The following is an 18,563-nucleotide window of genomic DNA, read 5'->3' as shown; positions in this document are numbered from 1 at the left end:
AATTGAGAATACAATAGACAAAAGATAAAAATAAGAATAATCTAATAATTATTTCCATGAATGTATTAATTACAGTTTATTTGTATTTTAAGTCATGCTACTAATGCCAACAACCACAGATCATATAAAAACTTATTGGTGTCTGAACAGAAATCTTGTGTGAAATGGCGCCATCTTGTGGTAATTAGTAGGGATAAGTTTTTATGAGTACCTTATGCTGCGCTATACGTCAGATTCCTGCGTTTGTATTTACTCTCTGTGTTTTTTGTTTTATGTAAAATAAATTACATTCGAAAAGAAAAACGAAGAAAATCTGGTGGTTTGAAGCAAAAATAATAATCATTAACCATTGTGGGTAAGTCGTGTTGGAGGTGGAGCTTCGCTTTAGTCAAAGCACTGTTATAGTGTGAGCTCCACCGGTCGCCTGATGAGGGGGAAAAAAAGAGAACAAGCCCCGCCAGTTAAAGGAAGTGTGATTAGAACATAACGGCGCAGTGACGCCTGTTTTACAGACGGACTGATTGTGCAGGATGCCGCCGCAGCGAGTGTTACCTCTGCCGAGACAGCAATCTCTGCTCCTACCTCCGGTCATCAATCCGTTCGTTCAAGACACAAAATTAACCCAAACTGCTGTCATTAAAGTGAGTATATGGTGGTTGCTCGAGTGCTCTTATTAAAACAGGCGTTGAAGTTGTAGTTGTTGCTTTTGGCAACGCAGCGCTTAAGTTGTTGATGCATGAAATCACACACAGACACACGGGCTAATAACCCGGGCCTGTAATCGCCTTTTACAATCTGCTGCAGAAGCACCAACAATGATGGTGATTGTTCAGGAGAACTATAAATGAGTTTATGCGGTGGAGGATTTTTTTCCCCCTTGTGTTATTTTGGCTTCCTATGTTTATGATTCTCATCTCTCCTTGCAGTGTTTCCTGTTGGGAATCTTTCTGGTGCCTATTCGGGTCATCCTGATGTCTCTGGTTCTGATGGTGACTTGGCCAGTAGCTTTCATGATCACCTTCAATCAACCTCTGAAAGGAGCAGTGGAGCCAATGTCAGGCTGGAGACGGTAACTATGGATACAGCATCCCATCCCACTTCAGTTTAGCCTCCATCTGAGCTGCACCTGCCTTGAGGAACTCCAAACCATTATACTCTTCCATATTTCAGAATTAGTCATTTAAAATACATAAATGAGAAACTGGAATGACTAAAAAAGAGCTCAGAGAAGTTCCTGGCTGGGGGAAAAAAAATGGTTACATAATTTCCTGCTAGCATGGCCTAGTATAATAATATTTCAAAAAGTTAACATTAACATAATTATTATAAACTGTTTATAGCAGTTATTAAATTCTTCCACCAAGAATAAACTCACATGAATTAAAGTCATTCGTATGAGTTTTTAAGTGCTTATTACTTGCTTTACATTTTGTAAGATTGTATATATTTAGCAACAATTGCCAGCAAACTTCAGTAATATAGACATATAGATTTTTAATTTTACATTGTCAAAGTTTCTGTAATATGCTGTTAAATTAGGTTACAAAGTAATCTGTGCAATTTTAGCAACAAAAATCTAATATTTTGATTTTATTGATTTTACTTAGAAAGAAAGTGGTGACAGTGGAAAGGAAGAACCCTGTTCTAACTTAGTACATGAAAATATTTTCTTACTGTAGGTAGTAAAATAAAATAGTGCTGGGATCTGTTCTGCTTTGTTAGGGCCCTATAAAATGAAACAAGCTTTTATTAACCAGAAAGTATTTTTTTCTGTGAGTTAACCTTCAGCTGTGACACATTAAAACAAGCAGTGGAACATCCTGGAAGTAAAGATCAGCCTGGGATCAGCTGTTTTTCACACTGAGCTATAGGAGCTCATCAAAGCAGCCTGGGTTTCTTGATGAAAACAAATAAAACTAATTAAGTCAGTCTGATTTTACTTAGAAAGTAGTGACAGTGGAAAGGAAAAACACTGTTCTAACTTAGTGATACCCCTGACAGTACCACTGATTATAAGACTGCTGTGGATGTAGAATCAACTGGAATTAGGATGGACCAGACACACAAGAAAACAACAGAACAGAACACAGAAGCTCTGGTACAGGAGTATTTTCTTTGTTAAAGAACAAAGTAAATAGAGCTAATACCAGAAGTGGTTCGATTAGCGGCTTCATCGAAATTCACATTATAGAGTACCACAAATGAAAGCGCTTCCTGTAACCCCGTTTAATAATTAGGTTATCAGTTTAGGAAGCTAGTCAGAAGTCAGCTGTTTTACAGACAAGCCACCTGTTCGTTAACAAATGTTTGATGGTGCTCTCTTTGTTTTTTGTCTTTGACTACATTGATTTTTTTAACTGCTGAAAATATGTACAGATATTAAATTTTGTTTTTGTTAGAAACAAAGAAGTAGAGCCGACGTTTTTCAGACATCTGACCAACAGTGCACATTAACATGAGCAAGATGTGCCACACTGCGTTACTGTTTTCCATTCTGCAGAAAGAAAAGCCTTAATCTAGCTGGCATTTTCCCCTTGGATTAAACTGAGATTAAACAGCATGAACCATATGACATAAGTGCTTGGCGGTTTTGAAACTCTAACCTCCTAAATCCTTGGTGTACTATACCACAGACTTACTATGAAGTATTAAATATTAGCAATAGCAACTGTATGACTGAAAATTGAATATAGTCCATACAGACATGCAACCTGATGTAATCCTATTTATTTGTTTCACAACAGTTTGGTGTGGGCCATCATTTGTTTATGCAAATTCCCCACCTCATGCCCTACAGGTAAACAGTTGGATCCAAATGTTTCCACTTCTTTTCTACCCTTCATGTGTAAAAACATTGTAAAGATTTGAGTTAAATAGATTAACACAAACCTGCTGAGCTTGAAACATTTTTAGAATGTGTATAATAAGCTGGCTTAAAAAAAAACGTATTCTGAGTATTTTTACATACAATTTCTCATCATGCTTATGAACACTTTACATATGCGAGTCATTCTAGAGCAAGGAGAAGTAGATTTTGTCATTTATAGAATGGAAACAGTAGAAGTCTAAAGTTTTTCAAATAATAGCGACTGAATTAACTTACAAATTTGGTGCATGCTTTACTGCTGATCAAGATCAAGATCATATCTGCCCCACATGCATCACCTCAGCTTCCTACAGCTCTTAGATAGGAAATAGTGAGTATTATTTCAGGGTTCTTAAGGGGAACTAAAAAGGAAATGCTGCTTTTACTTATTTTTCAAGACTTTACATATATAGAAACACAGGATGCTTTTAGTACATCATTACTTGAACTTGTCTTTCTGTGTGTAATTATCAGTTGGATTGTTTTACCTAGTTGTACCAGTTAAGAAAAAGACTGCAAAAGTTGAAGCCTCACACTGATCATGTGACCACTGTGTGTTAAAGACACAGCGCAGGCATGCAGTAATTAAATAGACTATACGCCACGTAAAAAGGAAAGGTGTGTATACAGATAGGGCATTAAATCAACCAAATAACTTCTCACTATTTATTTTTTTGTCAAATCATCATGATTCATCATGCAAGGGCTAGATCAAAGCTTTTTTAGTCTGTGATGATATCTGGCTCTAAGATGCTTGCATATTTTTACATTTTGTCGACTTTCACTATATTTAGTCGTCGATCCAACTTATTCATTACATAGATGCTTGATTAGTTTGAGTTGTGGGGGATTTAGGGCCAAATAAACACCTACAAATCTTTGTTAAGCTCCTAAAATAATCTCCCAAGTTTTTACTTTGGAACAGAGGACATATCCTGCTGAAAGATAATTAAGATAAGTTACATTCAGATTATTTAAGGTATGTAGCAGCACTTCACAACAAATACCATCTCAAATGAATTTACTGTAAAAAAAAAAAAAAAAATTAACTTTAATATAATATAGTGATCCTGACAGATCCAAAACTGATCCTAGCAATGAAAAAAAAAGCTGTTTAGTTCTTTGGATTCTTTAAATTGGTCAAAAAGGTTTTCCATTCAAGTAAACCTACCCGATTACATCAGATCACTGACTTATACCATGAACTCTTAGAGGAGCATGTTGTCATTTGTATTGTGTAAGATGCAGCAATTCCTCATACCTCATGTAGCAACATGCATGCTCTAAACGGGAAGAAACCTCCAGCAATACCTGGGTCAATGGTACATTGACCAACCCGAAACTTGAGAGAACATATTATTTAGAGAAAAAAAGAAATGCAGATTAAACAGATTATGAAGAAACCAAGTTTCTGACCTCTGACCTGCAGTTTTGCAGCCCGTATTCAACTAACCAATGCTAACCTTTGGATCCTGCTACCAATTTATTAGTTGTACTTTCTTCAGACAGCAGGCGTCCATCTTCCCTATCCACACCCATTAGCCATTGCCTTTCATGAACCTGTCCCATGTTCATCACTGTGTCTTTCTTGAACCGCTCTTAATAGGACCTGACTGAGATCATCCTTTAAAGGCTGTGGGTTTTTAGATCCTCTGTCTCATCTCACTGCAACTACTCAGCCACTGTCTGACTGCCTCAAAATCTTACTGTAGCTGTTTTTTTCTGACTGTGTTACATCAGCCTTTAGGTCTGAATGTTCACTTGCTACTCAATGTGTCCTGTCAATTGAGCGATTCTATGATGAAACAGATCAGTGTTGTTCACTTCCCCCATGGTTACTGGTTGTGCCTTATCAACGTTGATGTGGAAACCCTTTGGTGTTATAATACAGCAAAGTAATCTGAAACCTTTACATAACAAAAGTGCATATCAGTTACGAGGGTTGAGATTTTTTTTTTCTAACCAGCGCTCCATTGTTTTAAGCTTCCTGCACAAATATTAAAGCTTTAATATCCATATATTAGAAAAAAATGCACAGATCCAATTATTGTTTTGCTCAAGTGTTTCAGTTTGAGCTTTCACCTCCTAACTTTGCTCGTCTGATATGGGCTATCTTTTTTAACTCAGCTGTTTCTTGATTCCATTAATTGTAGATTTATTATAAAAAAATAAATAAAAACAATCTTTTAACACACATTTATGCTTTTTACAGGTTCATGTGTAAAAGAGTGATGGCCGCCTTGGGGAGGGCCTATTACTTCTCGATGGGTTTCAGAGTCGTGGTAAAGGGGAAACAAGCAAGCAACATCGAGGCCCCCATTCTGGCTGTGGCCCCCCACTCCACCTTTTACGATGGGATTGCGTGCGTTGTATCTGGCCTGCCCTCCACAGTCTCTCGGGTTGAGAACCTGGCTATGCCCATCTTTGGCAGTAAGACATTTCTCAACCATGCCTTTGTTTGACAAAAAAAAAAAAGATTTTTTTTTTAAGCAAGAGTGCTTGAGGGCTTGAAATTTATGTGTGAACTTGGGAAGTTACATAAGTGTGAAACTATTTTAGGTTTGTGTGTTTTTTCTTTTCGCACTTCATCTGACATCATAATTTCACACTGTCTTTTTACATTCCTCTAATTGCAAGAGGCATGTATGATACTGTATGTGGGGTCAATTCTACATACAGGATTCTTCTCCTCATCAATAAAGACACAACTGATGCGTTGTTGCTGATGTTTTACCGTCTCTGCAGGGTTTGTCCGCTGTCTCCAACCAGTGCTGGTCTCTAGAAAGGACCCAGACTCCAGGAAGAACACAATACTGGCCATCGAAAGTAGAGCTAAGTCTGAGGGCCGATGGCCGCAGGTTTGGGAACACACTTCAAAAACAGACACTACATGAGTTTTCATGTTTCATATTAAATCTAGCTATAAAAACAACACTTCTACGCTTTTTAAGTTGACTTTGCATTAAGCATTTTTTGGGGTTTGATGCAATGTTTTCATTTTAAATGTGTTTAAATGAGCTTTAAGTGGAAAATTATTATAGTTAATAGAAAAAAGACTTGAAAACATCCCTCTGCTTATTATTAATCTATATATTGTGTCCCCTACGTAAACTGAGTTACTGAAATGAATAAACTTTTGAATATTTGAACTTATTTACTGTGACTGTGTAGCAATTAAATGCTCATGGTAGACAGCTATTACAAAATTGTGTCTTCAACTCTAGGTGCTAATATTTCCAGAGGGAACATGTACAAATCGCTCATGCCTCATCACTTTTAAACAAGGTAGGTTTTAAAATACCTGTGAATTTAGTAGGCTAATATTAGTAGGATGTTTTATAGATTAAATCACAATTTTAATAAGGCATTTTCCTTTTTCTTAGGTTACTTTGGTCTGATGTTTAAATCTGTTCAAATCTTTGAAGCCAAAAATGTGACAAATGAGCTACTTTCGACAGTGAAAATATTGCACATTTAAAGCTTTGCATGGGTGGCCTAATATATGGAAAATGTAAACAAGGTTTTAAATGTTCAGCTTTTTCAGCTCTGGTTTAGAACTGGTTGCATCCTAACATTCCTGTCAGTCCACTATTTTAATGACTGATCTAGAATTTGCTTAGATGTTACTGATTACATTAAGTAAAACACCGAAACAGAGAATAGATCGAAGAAAAATGCAGAGCAGATACCTCACTTCCTGTTCATTTTTTTTTGTTTCTTTGTGCTTCTGTTTTAGATGTGAAGCCTAGTAAAAGGGAGACCAAACCAAAAACCTCTTCCTGTTGTTCTCTTTGATAAATATTGAATTTATGTTCTTATGTGGTTTTAGTGTCACGAATATCTTATCTCCTCATGCTCTATGTCAGTGTTTCCCAGGGGTACCCCTAATGGTCGACCAGGGTATTGCAAGGGATACAGGAAAATATTTTCTTACTGTAGGTAGTAAAATAAAATAGTACTGGGATCTGTTCTGCTTCATTAGGACCCTATAAAATTAAACAAGTTTTTATTAACCAGAAAGTATGTTTTTCTGTGAGTTTACCTTCAGCTGTGACACATCAAAACAAGCAAAGGAACATCCTGGAAGTAAAGAACAGCCTAGGATTAGTTTAAATGTATTTATACATACTGGACTTACTCAGAGGAAGTCCAGTTTTATAAATACGGGTTTATATTATGATTTTAATTTGTATTTATTTTGATTCCTTACTAATTCCCAGCCAACATATTTTTGTTGGTTTTTTTTTTATTTGAGATGGAAAGAATACAATGATAAGAATTAAATGCTCAAATTAAAAGATTAAGTAAAGTAGTCTTTATTTTCTAATCAGTTATTGTATGTTCCATTTTTCTACAATCATTAATACTTTTGACTGAGAGGGGTTCTCATCGTACAGTAAGACAAAATGCCCAAAGGGGTACACAAGTCATAAAAGGTTGGGAAACACTGTTCTAGGGTATGAGTTATGTCTAAACAAGGGTTCCATTTCATGAAGCAGGTTGAACAAATTTAGATTCAAATCCGCAACTCTTGCTTGTTGCTTACTGCTATTAATTAGTTTAATCAAATTTAACTACTGGTAGGTCCACTCAGAATTAAGCTCGTGTGCAAGAAGTATGAAAAGCCATTATCAATGGAGCACCGATTTGACGAGTCACCAAGACAACAGGCAACAGGAAGTTTCTATTTTACCCCTCTGGAGATTTTAATGCAGAAAAGCAAAAAAAAAAAAAAAAATGAAATAAAACAAAAAATTGTTAAAAGACAGAGAAACAGTGCTACAGCTATTAAGGAGAGGAGGGTGGCGAAGGAGAAGATTGTTGCTCGAGTTAATGCATAAAATTATCAGAAGTGGACTACTGCAGGCCGTTTTTTTATATCTTTTAAAAGCACTTCTCTATGTTGTTCAATTTGTAGATCACTAAAAAAAGATTCTTCCTGACTAAAATCACACTCCTAGGCCTACCTGTAATAATACATTTTCTAAATAAAATTTTTATAGCAGAAACTGAATTTTAGAGAGTAAAAAAAACAAAATGAAACTAGCAAAAATTAAGTTTCATATATCTAGAAATGTTTACACATTTTTAGTGGCCGTTCTGACATTTATCAGCTTGACTGAATATGTATTTATGATATCTGAAAAACATTTCTTTATAGTTACAATATTGCAAATGCTGACCAGTAATATTAGGAGTATGGAGATCTGAAATTAATTTCTAGAAATCCAGAATGTTTATTCTAGATGTGGTCACAGGTGTCAAGTAACGAAGTACAAATACTTCGTTACTGTACTTAAGTACACTTTTTAGGTATCTATACTTTACTCCATTACTTATTTTTCCTCCTACTTTTGACTTCTACTCATTACATTTTCACACAAGTATCTGTACTTTCTATTCCTTACATTTTTAAAACAAACGTTACTCGTTACTCTTGGCTTCGGTTTAAAGCACAGGTCACAGATTAGCGGACTGCGATGTTATGAACAACATTAAATCCAAAGATTTTGTCCGAGGTAAAGCTGATTTATTTGTTGTAGTCTCTTGTTATTCACACACAACAATAAACAGTGATTAGCCGACGTGGGTTTTAAAACTGCAAAGCTTTGTCTTCAGCTGAAAATCGAACGCGCATCTACACAGACCAGTGTGATGCATTCGCGAGCGTCAGATAGCTATGGTGCATTCAGGAGCATGGGACATTTCAGACTTACAAGGAAAGAGACAAAAACAGAACAGAACTCATAAAATGATGTATTTATTCAGAAACAGTGTGGGCTTTCTTATAATACTGAATGCTCTATAATTGTGTTTCTGTTATTTTTTTCTAAAAAATCTATAATATTACAGCAGCAAATTATCAAAGTTTTTCAAAAGCCTGTTTAAAAGCTCCAAATGAGGCTTCAGATCATACAGCGACAATTGCACTGTCATTGTTTTACAGGCAGAATTTGCATTTGCTGAATCTTGTCTTTTAACTAGTGATGGATATACAGGAATACAGTCATACTAGTGTCAACTCCTCTCAGATAGAACAGGATGCAATATTTGGCAATTTCTATTTTTATTTTTTCATCTTTTTTTTTTTTTATTCAGTGTAACATGAATGCATAAATACGTCATTTTATTTCAGTGTTAAACTCTGTTTAAAGTAACAGATCATTAAAAATGTCTCCTGACATTTACTGGTTGATTTTCTTTATTCGGACCCCATTGATTTTTTATTAGTTACCCGTGGTTTAATGTTTCTAAATATATATTTCACGTCATGTGTGCCATCCAATGCAGATCATCGGTGCCATCCACATCTAGTGAAAACTAGTGTAATTGGATGAGTCGTATAACGCAAACACTCATTGGTTAGTTAAAGGAAATCATCAGAAGCAAGCAGGTGTTCTTCAAACTGTAAACGACAATTGTCTATGCCATGCCACAATGTTGGATTCAGAAAAACATTTCTAAATGTCTGAAAGGTCGGACACAAGTGAGAGCGTATCGGGAGATGGAGACCAACAAGACCTTCCTCATCCTTGGCCCTATCTCAAAGAATTTTTTGAAATAGTCGAAAAATTACTTTACTTTATACTTTTATACTTTAAGTAGTTTTTGGAGCACATACTTTTTCACTTTTACTTGAGTACCGTAATAAGGTCAAGTTGATACTTCTACTTTTACCAGAGTGTTTTTAAGCTGCAGTATCTATACTTCTACTTAAGTAACAAATGTGTGAACTTTTGACACCACTGGATGTGGTGAATGTTATTATTTTTTTTTTTTTAAATAGTCATTTAGACTAAGAAAAAAAATATATATTTTTTCAGATATCAGGAATACATATCAAAACGGCTGTTGGTACCATGAACATATTGCAGGATTATTGCTTGAATGGCAGTAATTCAATGTATCTATTTAGCTGAAACCTTTTGGCAGCAGGTTAAAATTAAGCCTAAAAACGTTGTTCTAATATATAGTGGATCTGTGGATCATCTCATGCATCCCTCCATATGTTAATTCAGACTTCTTTTACACAGTAAAGTGGCTATATGCAGTCATGCTTCGAATGTTATCATTCCAATAAATGGCCATTATAAGCTGCTATCAGTCCCATAGAATGGCTTCAGATTGTGCCTGCATGCTCATGAGGTTGTTATCAGCGAGTGAATCCAAATCCGAAAGTAATTCCTTTTCCCCCTATATATGTGTAATCTGAAAATAATTTCAGTAGTTCTTGTACTGTAAATATAACAAAATAAAATGATCCGCATCTCTCTCATATTAAACAAACCAAAAACACGTAATCTCCCTGTCAACTGAGTTGTAGAATCCTCTCGCTATAAATATCTCTGTGAAAAAGTTCTTTAATAAGATCCTTGTTAAACTGTCATGCAGTGTTTGTTTTTAAAACCTGATGTGTGGAACGGACCTAGTGAATTATATTTATATGTTTTTTGTGCACAAAAATCTGACTAAATCAGGAAATAAAACAGCGTGATAGGCTATAAAAGAGAGTGGAGACAGCAGACACCGAAGAAAACCTGCTACCGACCATGTTAGCTCTGGGAGAATGTTACTACGGTGACTGAAACAGAAGGTGAGGAAACTCTCTTTGTGAAAAGAAAATTCAGAGTTTCCCTGTTTTCAGGTTTAGAGAACTTAGAGTTTTCGGTAAACCTGCTTCTTGAAACGGACCTATTTGTCATTCTTTTATAATGACCATCTTATCCTATTTGTAGGTGCCTTTATCCCAGGGGTCCCTGTGCAGCCTGTTCTTATTCGATATCCAAATAAACTGGTAGGTATGGATAATTGCTTTATATTAACTAATGTTTTCAACCATTTGTTATAATGATGAACAAAATGGCAGTGATACAATATCTTTCGGCAAATTTGCAGCTATAGTTTGCAGTGCTGGACGCTTATATTTTGAGAAAACCGGTGCAAATATCTTCAGTAGAGTAGCTGAAAGATAACCTTGTAATAATGAACTTGATTTGGTGAAGTCATGCTTTAAAGAGGCATTTCAGTATATTGGAGGATCATGAAAATTTGACACTCATGTTGCATAGAGGGATGTAGTCCTAGCAGTTTGTTAATTTGAATCAACTTTTCTTATAGTAGGAAGCCCAGATCCATCCATCCATTATCTGACATGCTTGTCCCGAGGGTGCTGGTGCCTATCTCCAGCAGTCATTGGGCAAGAGGCAGGGTACACCCTGGACAGGTCACTAGTCCATCGCAGGGCAACACAGAGACACACAGAACAAACAACCATTCACCATTCACTCACACCTAAGGACAATTTAGATGTTTTTTTACATGTTTTCGGACTGTGGGAGGAAGTTGGAGTACCCGGAGAGAACCCATGCATGCTCAGGGAGAACATGCAAACTCCATGCAGAAAGACCCCGGGCCGGGAATCAAACCCAGAACCTTGTTGCTGCAAGACAGCAGTGCTACCCACTGCGCCACTGAGCAGCCAGGAAGCCCAGATCCGTTTTCTTAAAACATAGTGTTACTTTAGACAAATGAAATAATTTTAACACCAAACATTTTTATCAGTTAACATCAGGTAGATTTACAGTATTTACAATCGCTTCTTGGTCCAGGGCACTTTCTGCATTGTTTACTCCTTCAGTGCGGTGGGCATGGCATGAAGGCAATTATCCTGTGTACTAGAGACTGACATTTTTTCGGGAATCCCACGGGTCACGGGATTCCCGTGGGATGAGAGTCAGTATTAGTAACGATCACGTGATTGGGACGGTACAGGATTAAACATTAACGGGAGCAGACGGGAGCGGGAGCAAACCAATAGTAACTAAAAAAAACTAGGATCGATGCCAAAAAATAACATAAAATAGAAAGAAAAAAAATCCAGTACTGGAGCCGCCATTTTGTAGTTTTTTTCCTTGAGGCCTACACTATAATGCGAGTCAAAAAAACTACACGACCCAAAAGCCAACAGTGCTTCCGCTCTGAGTTTTTCACCCGCGCTCAAAAACAACAAGAATGGGAGTGGTGCAGGAGCGGGAGTCATTCTGAATGGGAGTGGGATGGGGGTGGGAGTAATTTCACCAGGAGTGGGACGGGACAGGATTTAGATTTCTACTCTGGCCCGGGATCGGGACGGGACACAATTTTTTTCTGTGGGAGTGGGACGGGACAGGAGTGAAAATCCACTCCTGTGTCAGTCTCTACTGTGTACTAGCTGAAGTCTTAACAATTGTATTGGCCCCATGAGAGTATGCTTTGTAAAGTATTGTTTCTTTTAAAACTGCGTGCTTTGTTCACTCAGATTATCTTGGTAGGATATTAAAATACTTGAAAAATCTAAAACATGTAAATGAAAAAAAAAAGTAAATCTAAAACTTTCTTACCTGAAACGACTTTATGTGTCTAAACAAAATACCTGTGCAGTTGCATAGGCATAACATGGATTCTCCTTATTTTAGCTGAATACTATAGCTGCTAGGTTGTTTATTTAATTTTATATCAGTTCTGTTTTGTAGGCAAATTAGACTTTGCTTTATGCTATGTTTGCTTTTTAGGATACAGTGACCTGGACTTGGCAAGGTTTCGGCTCGTAAGTATGATTCATCTCATATTTAACTGATACTATTTATATTGTAGGTTAAAAATAAGCTTTACTTCCTTACAAAAAGTCATGCTAACCCTACATGAAATCTATGCTCATGTTTTATAAGACTATTTTGAGATGAATAACTTGCAGCAGTTTTTAATATTGCAACTGCATAATATTTAATAATATAACTGTAAATGAACATGCTCTGGACTGTTCTCCTTGTAAAATGAATAGGAAGAAGCTGCTGCTGCTAACATTGTGCCAGCTCTACACCACAGTGGAGGTTGAGGTAACAGCTTGTCATGTTACTGTATGTGCTTGCCTTTCTGCTTTACCTTCCTTATGACTCTTTTCTCCTTTTTGTGCTGCTTTTAAGTTCCTGCCACCCCACATTCCCGCAGAGGAGGAGAAGAAAAGCCCTGCTCTGTTTGCCAGCAGAGTGAGAGACACTATGGCCAAGTGCGTGCTCATTGTAAATATGGCTGTTACCTTAAGACTCATGGAATTCATTTTTCTGGCATTGAAAGCTTTGATATAAAACACTTACCTTGTTTTAAATCGCCCTTTTAATTTTTTTTTTTTTACTTAATGAAGAGGGACTTATATAAAAAACAAACTAAGATGATATATTCATGTAATTGGGAAGGAAAATTAAGAAACACATCCCATCAGAGATTTCTACATATCAGAATGCTCTTTCCATAGTATTAAGGCTAACTGGTAACCCTTTTACTTTTAGGGTTTTGGGTGTTCCAGTAACAGACCACACTTATGAAGACTGTCGCCTCATGATCTCAGCTGGAGAACTAACCCTCCCCATGGAGGCTGGTCTGGTGGAATTCACCAAGATTAGTCGCAAACTCAAGTAAGACAATCTGAATCACATGTTTAAATGTATGTTTTTTTTCTGCTCCATTTTGTTATATCTTGAAATTATTCTAAACCAATTGTATTGCTTTGCTTTCATAGTCTAAAATGGGACAGTGTGAAAAAAGAACTTGAGGGTTTTGCAGCCATGGCCTCCTCCTCCAAGGGAGGACGCATCACCATTGCGGAGTTCGCCAAGATCCTGAAACTGCCTGTCAACCCTGTTCTTGAGGAGCTGTTTGCGTTATTTGACAGGGTGAGGACTGTTGTTCTGTTAGTTTCAATATCCCACGATGCAGCTTTGAATACTCTAGCACAATAAGAAAAAAAAAGCGTCCATGCATTATGTTAAATTTAGACATGGGACATGTTCCAGCATCTAAGTAGACCAAATTTGTTTAAAATTTACCTATTATTTCCGCAAAGCTGTTAATCTGTCATGAAATAGTTTTTAGGAGCTATGTGTCGGTTTGTCCAGTCCAGTGCAGCTCTGTAATTCTCCCTCACCTGTTTCGGTATAATATCTGTTGTTTGGACAGTTTTTCCTACTCTAATCAGAAAGGCAAATGTTTCCAATTCAATTTAAGTCTTTCTCACAATGCCATGGTTACCTGAATATGATATAATTTGGGTCTGAGCTATTAGTACCAGCTACTAGCTGTTTCACAGCTTTTTGCATTTATTCATGTCACTTTTAAAGTGACAAAAGAAGTAGTTGTTCTCCGCCCTGTTGTTTTGACCAACCGTACACTAAAGTGGCCCGACTAAATAGCATTGGGGAAGCACCGTCAACTTAACTAAATCGTTTTTTTTGTAGCATGGCCAATGTTAACAATTTATTAGCTACTATTAATCGTAGAAATACTCCCTTTAGATGCGGTATTTCGTTGACACAGTTATCCATACCTTTTTTTTTCAAACAAAAGGATGAAAAAAATGAGCAGTGTTATATTAGTTTTGAAACATTTTTGAGCAAAAGCACACAAAAAAATTACAAGTATAAAATGAATAAGTATTTTAAAATGAATATAACAATAGAAACACAACATAAATAGCTTTATATATAAACCAAAGGCTAAACGTAATATTTTAAATAAAATGTATCTTTTATAACTAGAAGAGAAGGAATATTATTATTGACAACGAAGAAAGTGTTTATAAACACTTTGCTTAAAACTAAAATCATGTACTCCGTAAAATAGTTTTAAATATTCATAATTTTAACTGATCTAAGCATCAAATATAAATATTATATTATTTAATTGAACCATAAGATAAGATGAGTAAAGGCTGTGTGTAAATCAGTTATAATCTATAAAAGAGTAACAGTTTAAGAGAAAAAAGCCCATTAAATCAGGGATTGTGTTTACATTATATTTACATCCCGCTTGGTAATCTAGGTTGGAATTAGTGAAAGCTTTGCTCATGAGTGACTCATTTTCAATGGAGAGACAGATGTCGATCTTGTCTCTCCTCTCAATGCAGGCAGAGTTTGCCTATTAAAGTAGGAAGGTGCTCACAGCTGCACTCGCTGCTCACTGAAGACAGTAAGCTCAGAGCGATCTGAGCTTTTAATTGGTGTTGCCAAAGTCTCAAACAACACAGGAAAAAGTTGCGAGTCACTCTTTTAAAAATATGTTACGTTCAGTGCTTTGCTTCCTGAAAAGTTGCTTTATAGTTGTCAAGAGTGATGTTTGAGCAAGGCGAGCAGAACGTTAGTCTCTCTTATCAGGCCCCACTGCATGTGTGCCTAATAAGGAGAAGATCTGAAATACAATTTGATTTGAGTTGGAGTCTTCCTGAAAAGTTTATTGCGACCTTAATAATACTCCCAAGTCAGGTTGATCATGCTTTGACAACATTATACTTTTTCATGTATAGTTTTGGCAAATTATTCTTATCAGAATTAAATGCAGCTATTAAGCGTCGAGTGCAAAACAAGCTACTTAAGACATTTATAATATTTAAAGTATTACATCAGCATGTCTCATGTGTAATCAAAGTTACATTTTTAAGAGTCGTTTTGAGAAGTTACAAACACTCTGATATACATTAGAATTTATATAAAAAAGTGCTTTTATATTGCAATTTTTTTTAATGATTTTATGTAATACTTATGTATCTGAAGTTCTTCCAATAAATATTTAGTTTTTAGTTGAAAACCAGAATCAAATCCTCAGATATCATGTTCAGATTTGTTTACTCTGGGTGCTGAACAAGTCTAATCTACCTTACAGAAATATTTTATGAATTCTAAATAAAGCATGAGTGATTAAGGGATTGTCAAATATGTAATACTTGCTTGCAAACTCTCTCACGCTGCAGAACGGGGATGGCACCATTGACTTTAGGGAGTATGTCATCGGTGTCAACATCTTGTGTCGACCAGCAAACACTGAAGATGTTTTAAAAATGGCTTTCCAGGTAGGATCGGAATGTCAGTCATGTATCTTTCTTTTAAAATCTGCTTTTTACCTTTGGAGACTCCTTCAATACTTGTGCTTTTTGAACTTTTTTATTCATCTGACTTATTGCATTAGATACAATGGAGTATTAGGCCCTTACTAAGACATGTTCTATTAACTGTAAGAATAAAGTCATAGAATAAATTAATGATAATACAAGAATAGTCCTAATATACAGCAATACAGTTATGATATTACCATAATAAAGCCTTAAAAGTATAGAGAATTATTTTTTATTTCCAGGTAGATCATCTAAATATGTTGTCCTCTTTTTCTGGTGATATGTTTAAATAAGGCAGTCCTACCTTTTTCTCCGCATGTTCACTTTCAGCCACATATGTGTGGTGAGCTACGGTTTCAGACAGTCATCTAAGCTCACCTTTCTCACCGCGGTTCTTAGAAGATGGCCGGGGCTTTTAGGAGAAAAAGTGTCTACGAAGTGTATAAGAAGAAAAGAAAGATATATTTTAGATATATCCCAGAATGCTTTGCGTGGAGAGCTCTCCTCGCAAAGAATTCTGGGAGTATATCCAACAGTGACATACATAACAAAGGCACGTGGAGGAGTTACATGAACAATCGAGCAAAAAGCAGTGATCATCCTTCCGAACGGTCGGTTAAATACTTTTGCTATAAAGTCCACTATATAGTCCCCACTGTAAGTGGACGCAGAAAGCTTATATGAGCTCTGAGAATAGCACATTTTAAACAGGGCGTGCATAAGGAGAAATAGACTCGTGCATGCTCTTGCACGTGGATTTATTTATTTTTTTTAGTGGACAGGGTGGGTCTCTTAAAAAAATCCTCCACAATGCCTTTAATAAAATGAGAGAAAAGTCTTGATATTATAAGAAAACATGTTGTTTTAATGAGAACAATGCTTCGATGGAGTCATTAAGATATGATGATCTCACTCTGAATTTTATAGGCTTTCGTTTTATAGACCCTTACTTAATTCTTGTAATATTATGACTTATTTATTTGCCATAAAAAAAAAAAAAACATATATTTTTTGGCCCTAATTTTCCATCTTAAGACTTTTATTTACTGCTTCTATTTTTTTACAATATTCTCCAAGTAAATAATGATGAAAACAAGCTGAAAGTAGAAATATTCTGTTCCCTGCCCTGCCATTACTGTCTGTGAACAGCAGTCAGAAGCAGCAGGAAACCAGAGACAGACAGGCATGGACAATATCAAGTTAACAGAAAGTGTCTCCTGGAGTCATTTTGCCAGACATGTGACCAGATATAATTTTGAACAAACATCTTTTTTTGCTTTTATTTACTGTAACTGAAACCTTTTTCTGCTCACATTTAATTCAAGATAAGTTAAACCTCTGTATTTTATCTCATAACATCATGGTTTTTAATTCCTTTTTGCCATGCCTGCCAAAATTTTAAAGAAAGATAAAGTACCGGTAAGCTTTTGTTTGCTTTTTCTGTTGCAGCTATTTGACACAGATGAGGATGGCAAGATCACGCTTGATGAGTTTAACGCTCTGCTGCGTTCAGCTCTGGGTGTCTCAGACCTTGACATGACCAAGCTCTTCAAGGAGATTGATGCAGATTCTTCTGGTTTCATCACCTTTAGTAAGTGGATTCTGTCAATTCTGTCAAGTCAAGTTGCATTTCAGCATTTAGATGCTCCAGATGTCTTATGTGCTTTGGCGAAGACATTGGACTGTCTTAAAAAAAAAAAAAAAAGATATATTTATCCTCACCTTTACCTCCAGGCATGCCTTTAGCTACACTGGACATTAATAGTTATTTCTTCCTCTTTTTACTTGTGTTTCTTAAGATGAATTTCATGCTTTTGCCTCGAGTCATCCTGAGTATGCCAAACTCTTCACGACTTACCTGGAGCTTCAGAGATACCAAGCGATTCAAGAGGCGATGCCGGGAGATCTGGAATTAACCGGGCAGATCCAATCAGGGGAAACAAGAGAAGACAGCCAATCTGACAAAAAAGATGACTGATACTACTGTAAACTTTACTTAATTGCACTGGCATAAAAAAAAACATATACACGGCTACCACATGCCAACATGTTGCCTTTCGAGTAGAAAATGAAAGCGCTTGGTTTATTTTAAGTGCTTTTATTTATTTTTTTTAAATAGTGCCTTATAGAGTTTAAATAAAGTCCTCAAATGCAGAGTGATAGGATAAATGGTGTGAAATAAAAAATGTGTCTATTAGAAATAATTTATATCCAGGAGCAATTAGTCAGTCCTACTGTGTTATATACTTGAATCTTGTTTTTAAGCTTGTTTTCTTAGCCTCATTCTTTCTTGCACTGTTACCTTGTCGTTTGTTTTTGTGGTTTGTATTTACATAAGAAAAAAAATGCCTAACAAACACATCTTTAATTATGAGAAAAGAGTCCCATTGCTGCTTTGTTGCTTTATAATTATTGTTTAGTAAGCTGTCGTAAGAGCTTTTCCAGCCTGTAGAGCCATTCTTACATTCTGTACTAAAGCTATGTTTACAATAAGCATAGATGCTGCGCCTTACACTTTTTTACAGCGCTAAGGGACAAAAACATAGTAAGATGCCCGTGTAATTAGCCTGAAGTTTGCTCTGCAATAGGGCAATTTGTGAGCAAAAAGCTAACAGTGCTTCTTCTCAGCAGCATATTCCTGTGGGGTATAAAGCTTTGAGTCTAACAAGCCACATTGTTTTTTAGTTAGCAGAGCGGTTTGCAAATCATGTAAACTCCTTTTTTTTTTTGGAATATTGCACACGTTGCCTTTTTAAGATTAAATGAGAACAGAATGGT

The 18,563-nt window shown here is 36.1% G+C and overlaps 1 protein-coding gene across 1 annotated transcript; it reads left to right on the top strand.

Moving 5' to 3' along the window:
• The first annotated feature begins 388 nt into the window (after window positions 1-388).
• Window positions 389-18,311, top strand: lpcat2 (lysophosphatidylcholine acyltransferase 2). The gene is made up of 14 exons (XM_038302945.1): window positions 389-641; window positions 927-1,069; window positions 5,079-5,296; window positions 5,612-5,724; window positions 6,091-6,151; window positions 10,603-10,661; window positions 12,418-12,452; window positions 12,687-12,741; window positions 12,829-12,911; window positions 13,192-13,317; window positions 13,422-13,575; window positions 15,645-15,743; window positions 17,235-17,376; window positions 17,585-18,311. Exons 1-14 carry the CDS (start codon window positions 531-533, stop codon window positions 17,761-17,763), a joined length of 1,578 nt encoding a protein of 525 aa, XP_038158873.1. The 5' UTR covers window positions 389-530; the 3' UTR covers window positions 17,764-18,311.
• Window positions 18,312-18,563: the final 252 nt, after the last annotated feature.

The sequence above is a fragment of the Cyprinodon tularosa genome, unplaced genomic scaffold (genome assembly GCF_016077235.1).
Source record: "Cyprinodon tularosa strain WSP-4 unplaced genomic scaffold, ASM1607723v1 ctg50, whole genome shotgun sequence".
NCBI lineage: Eukaryota > Metazoa > Chordata > Actinopteri > Cyprinodontiformes > Cyprinodontidae > Cyprinodon > Cyprinodon tularosa.
Note: the sequence above shows the minus strand (reverse complement) of the source record. Positions and strands in the feature narration are given on the sequence as shown.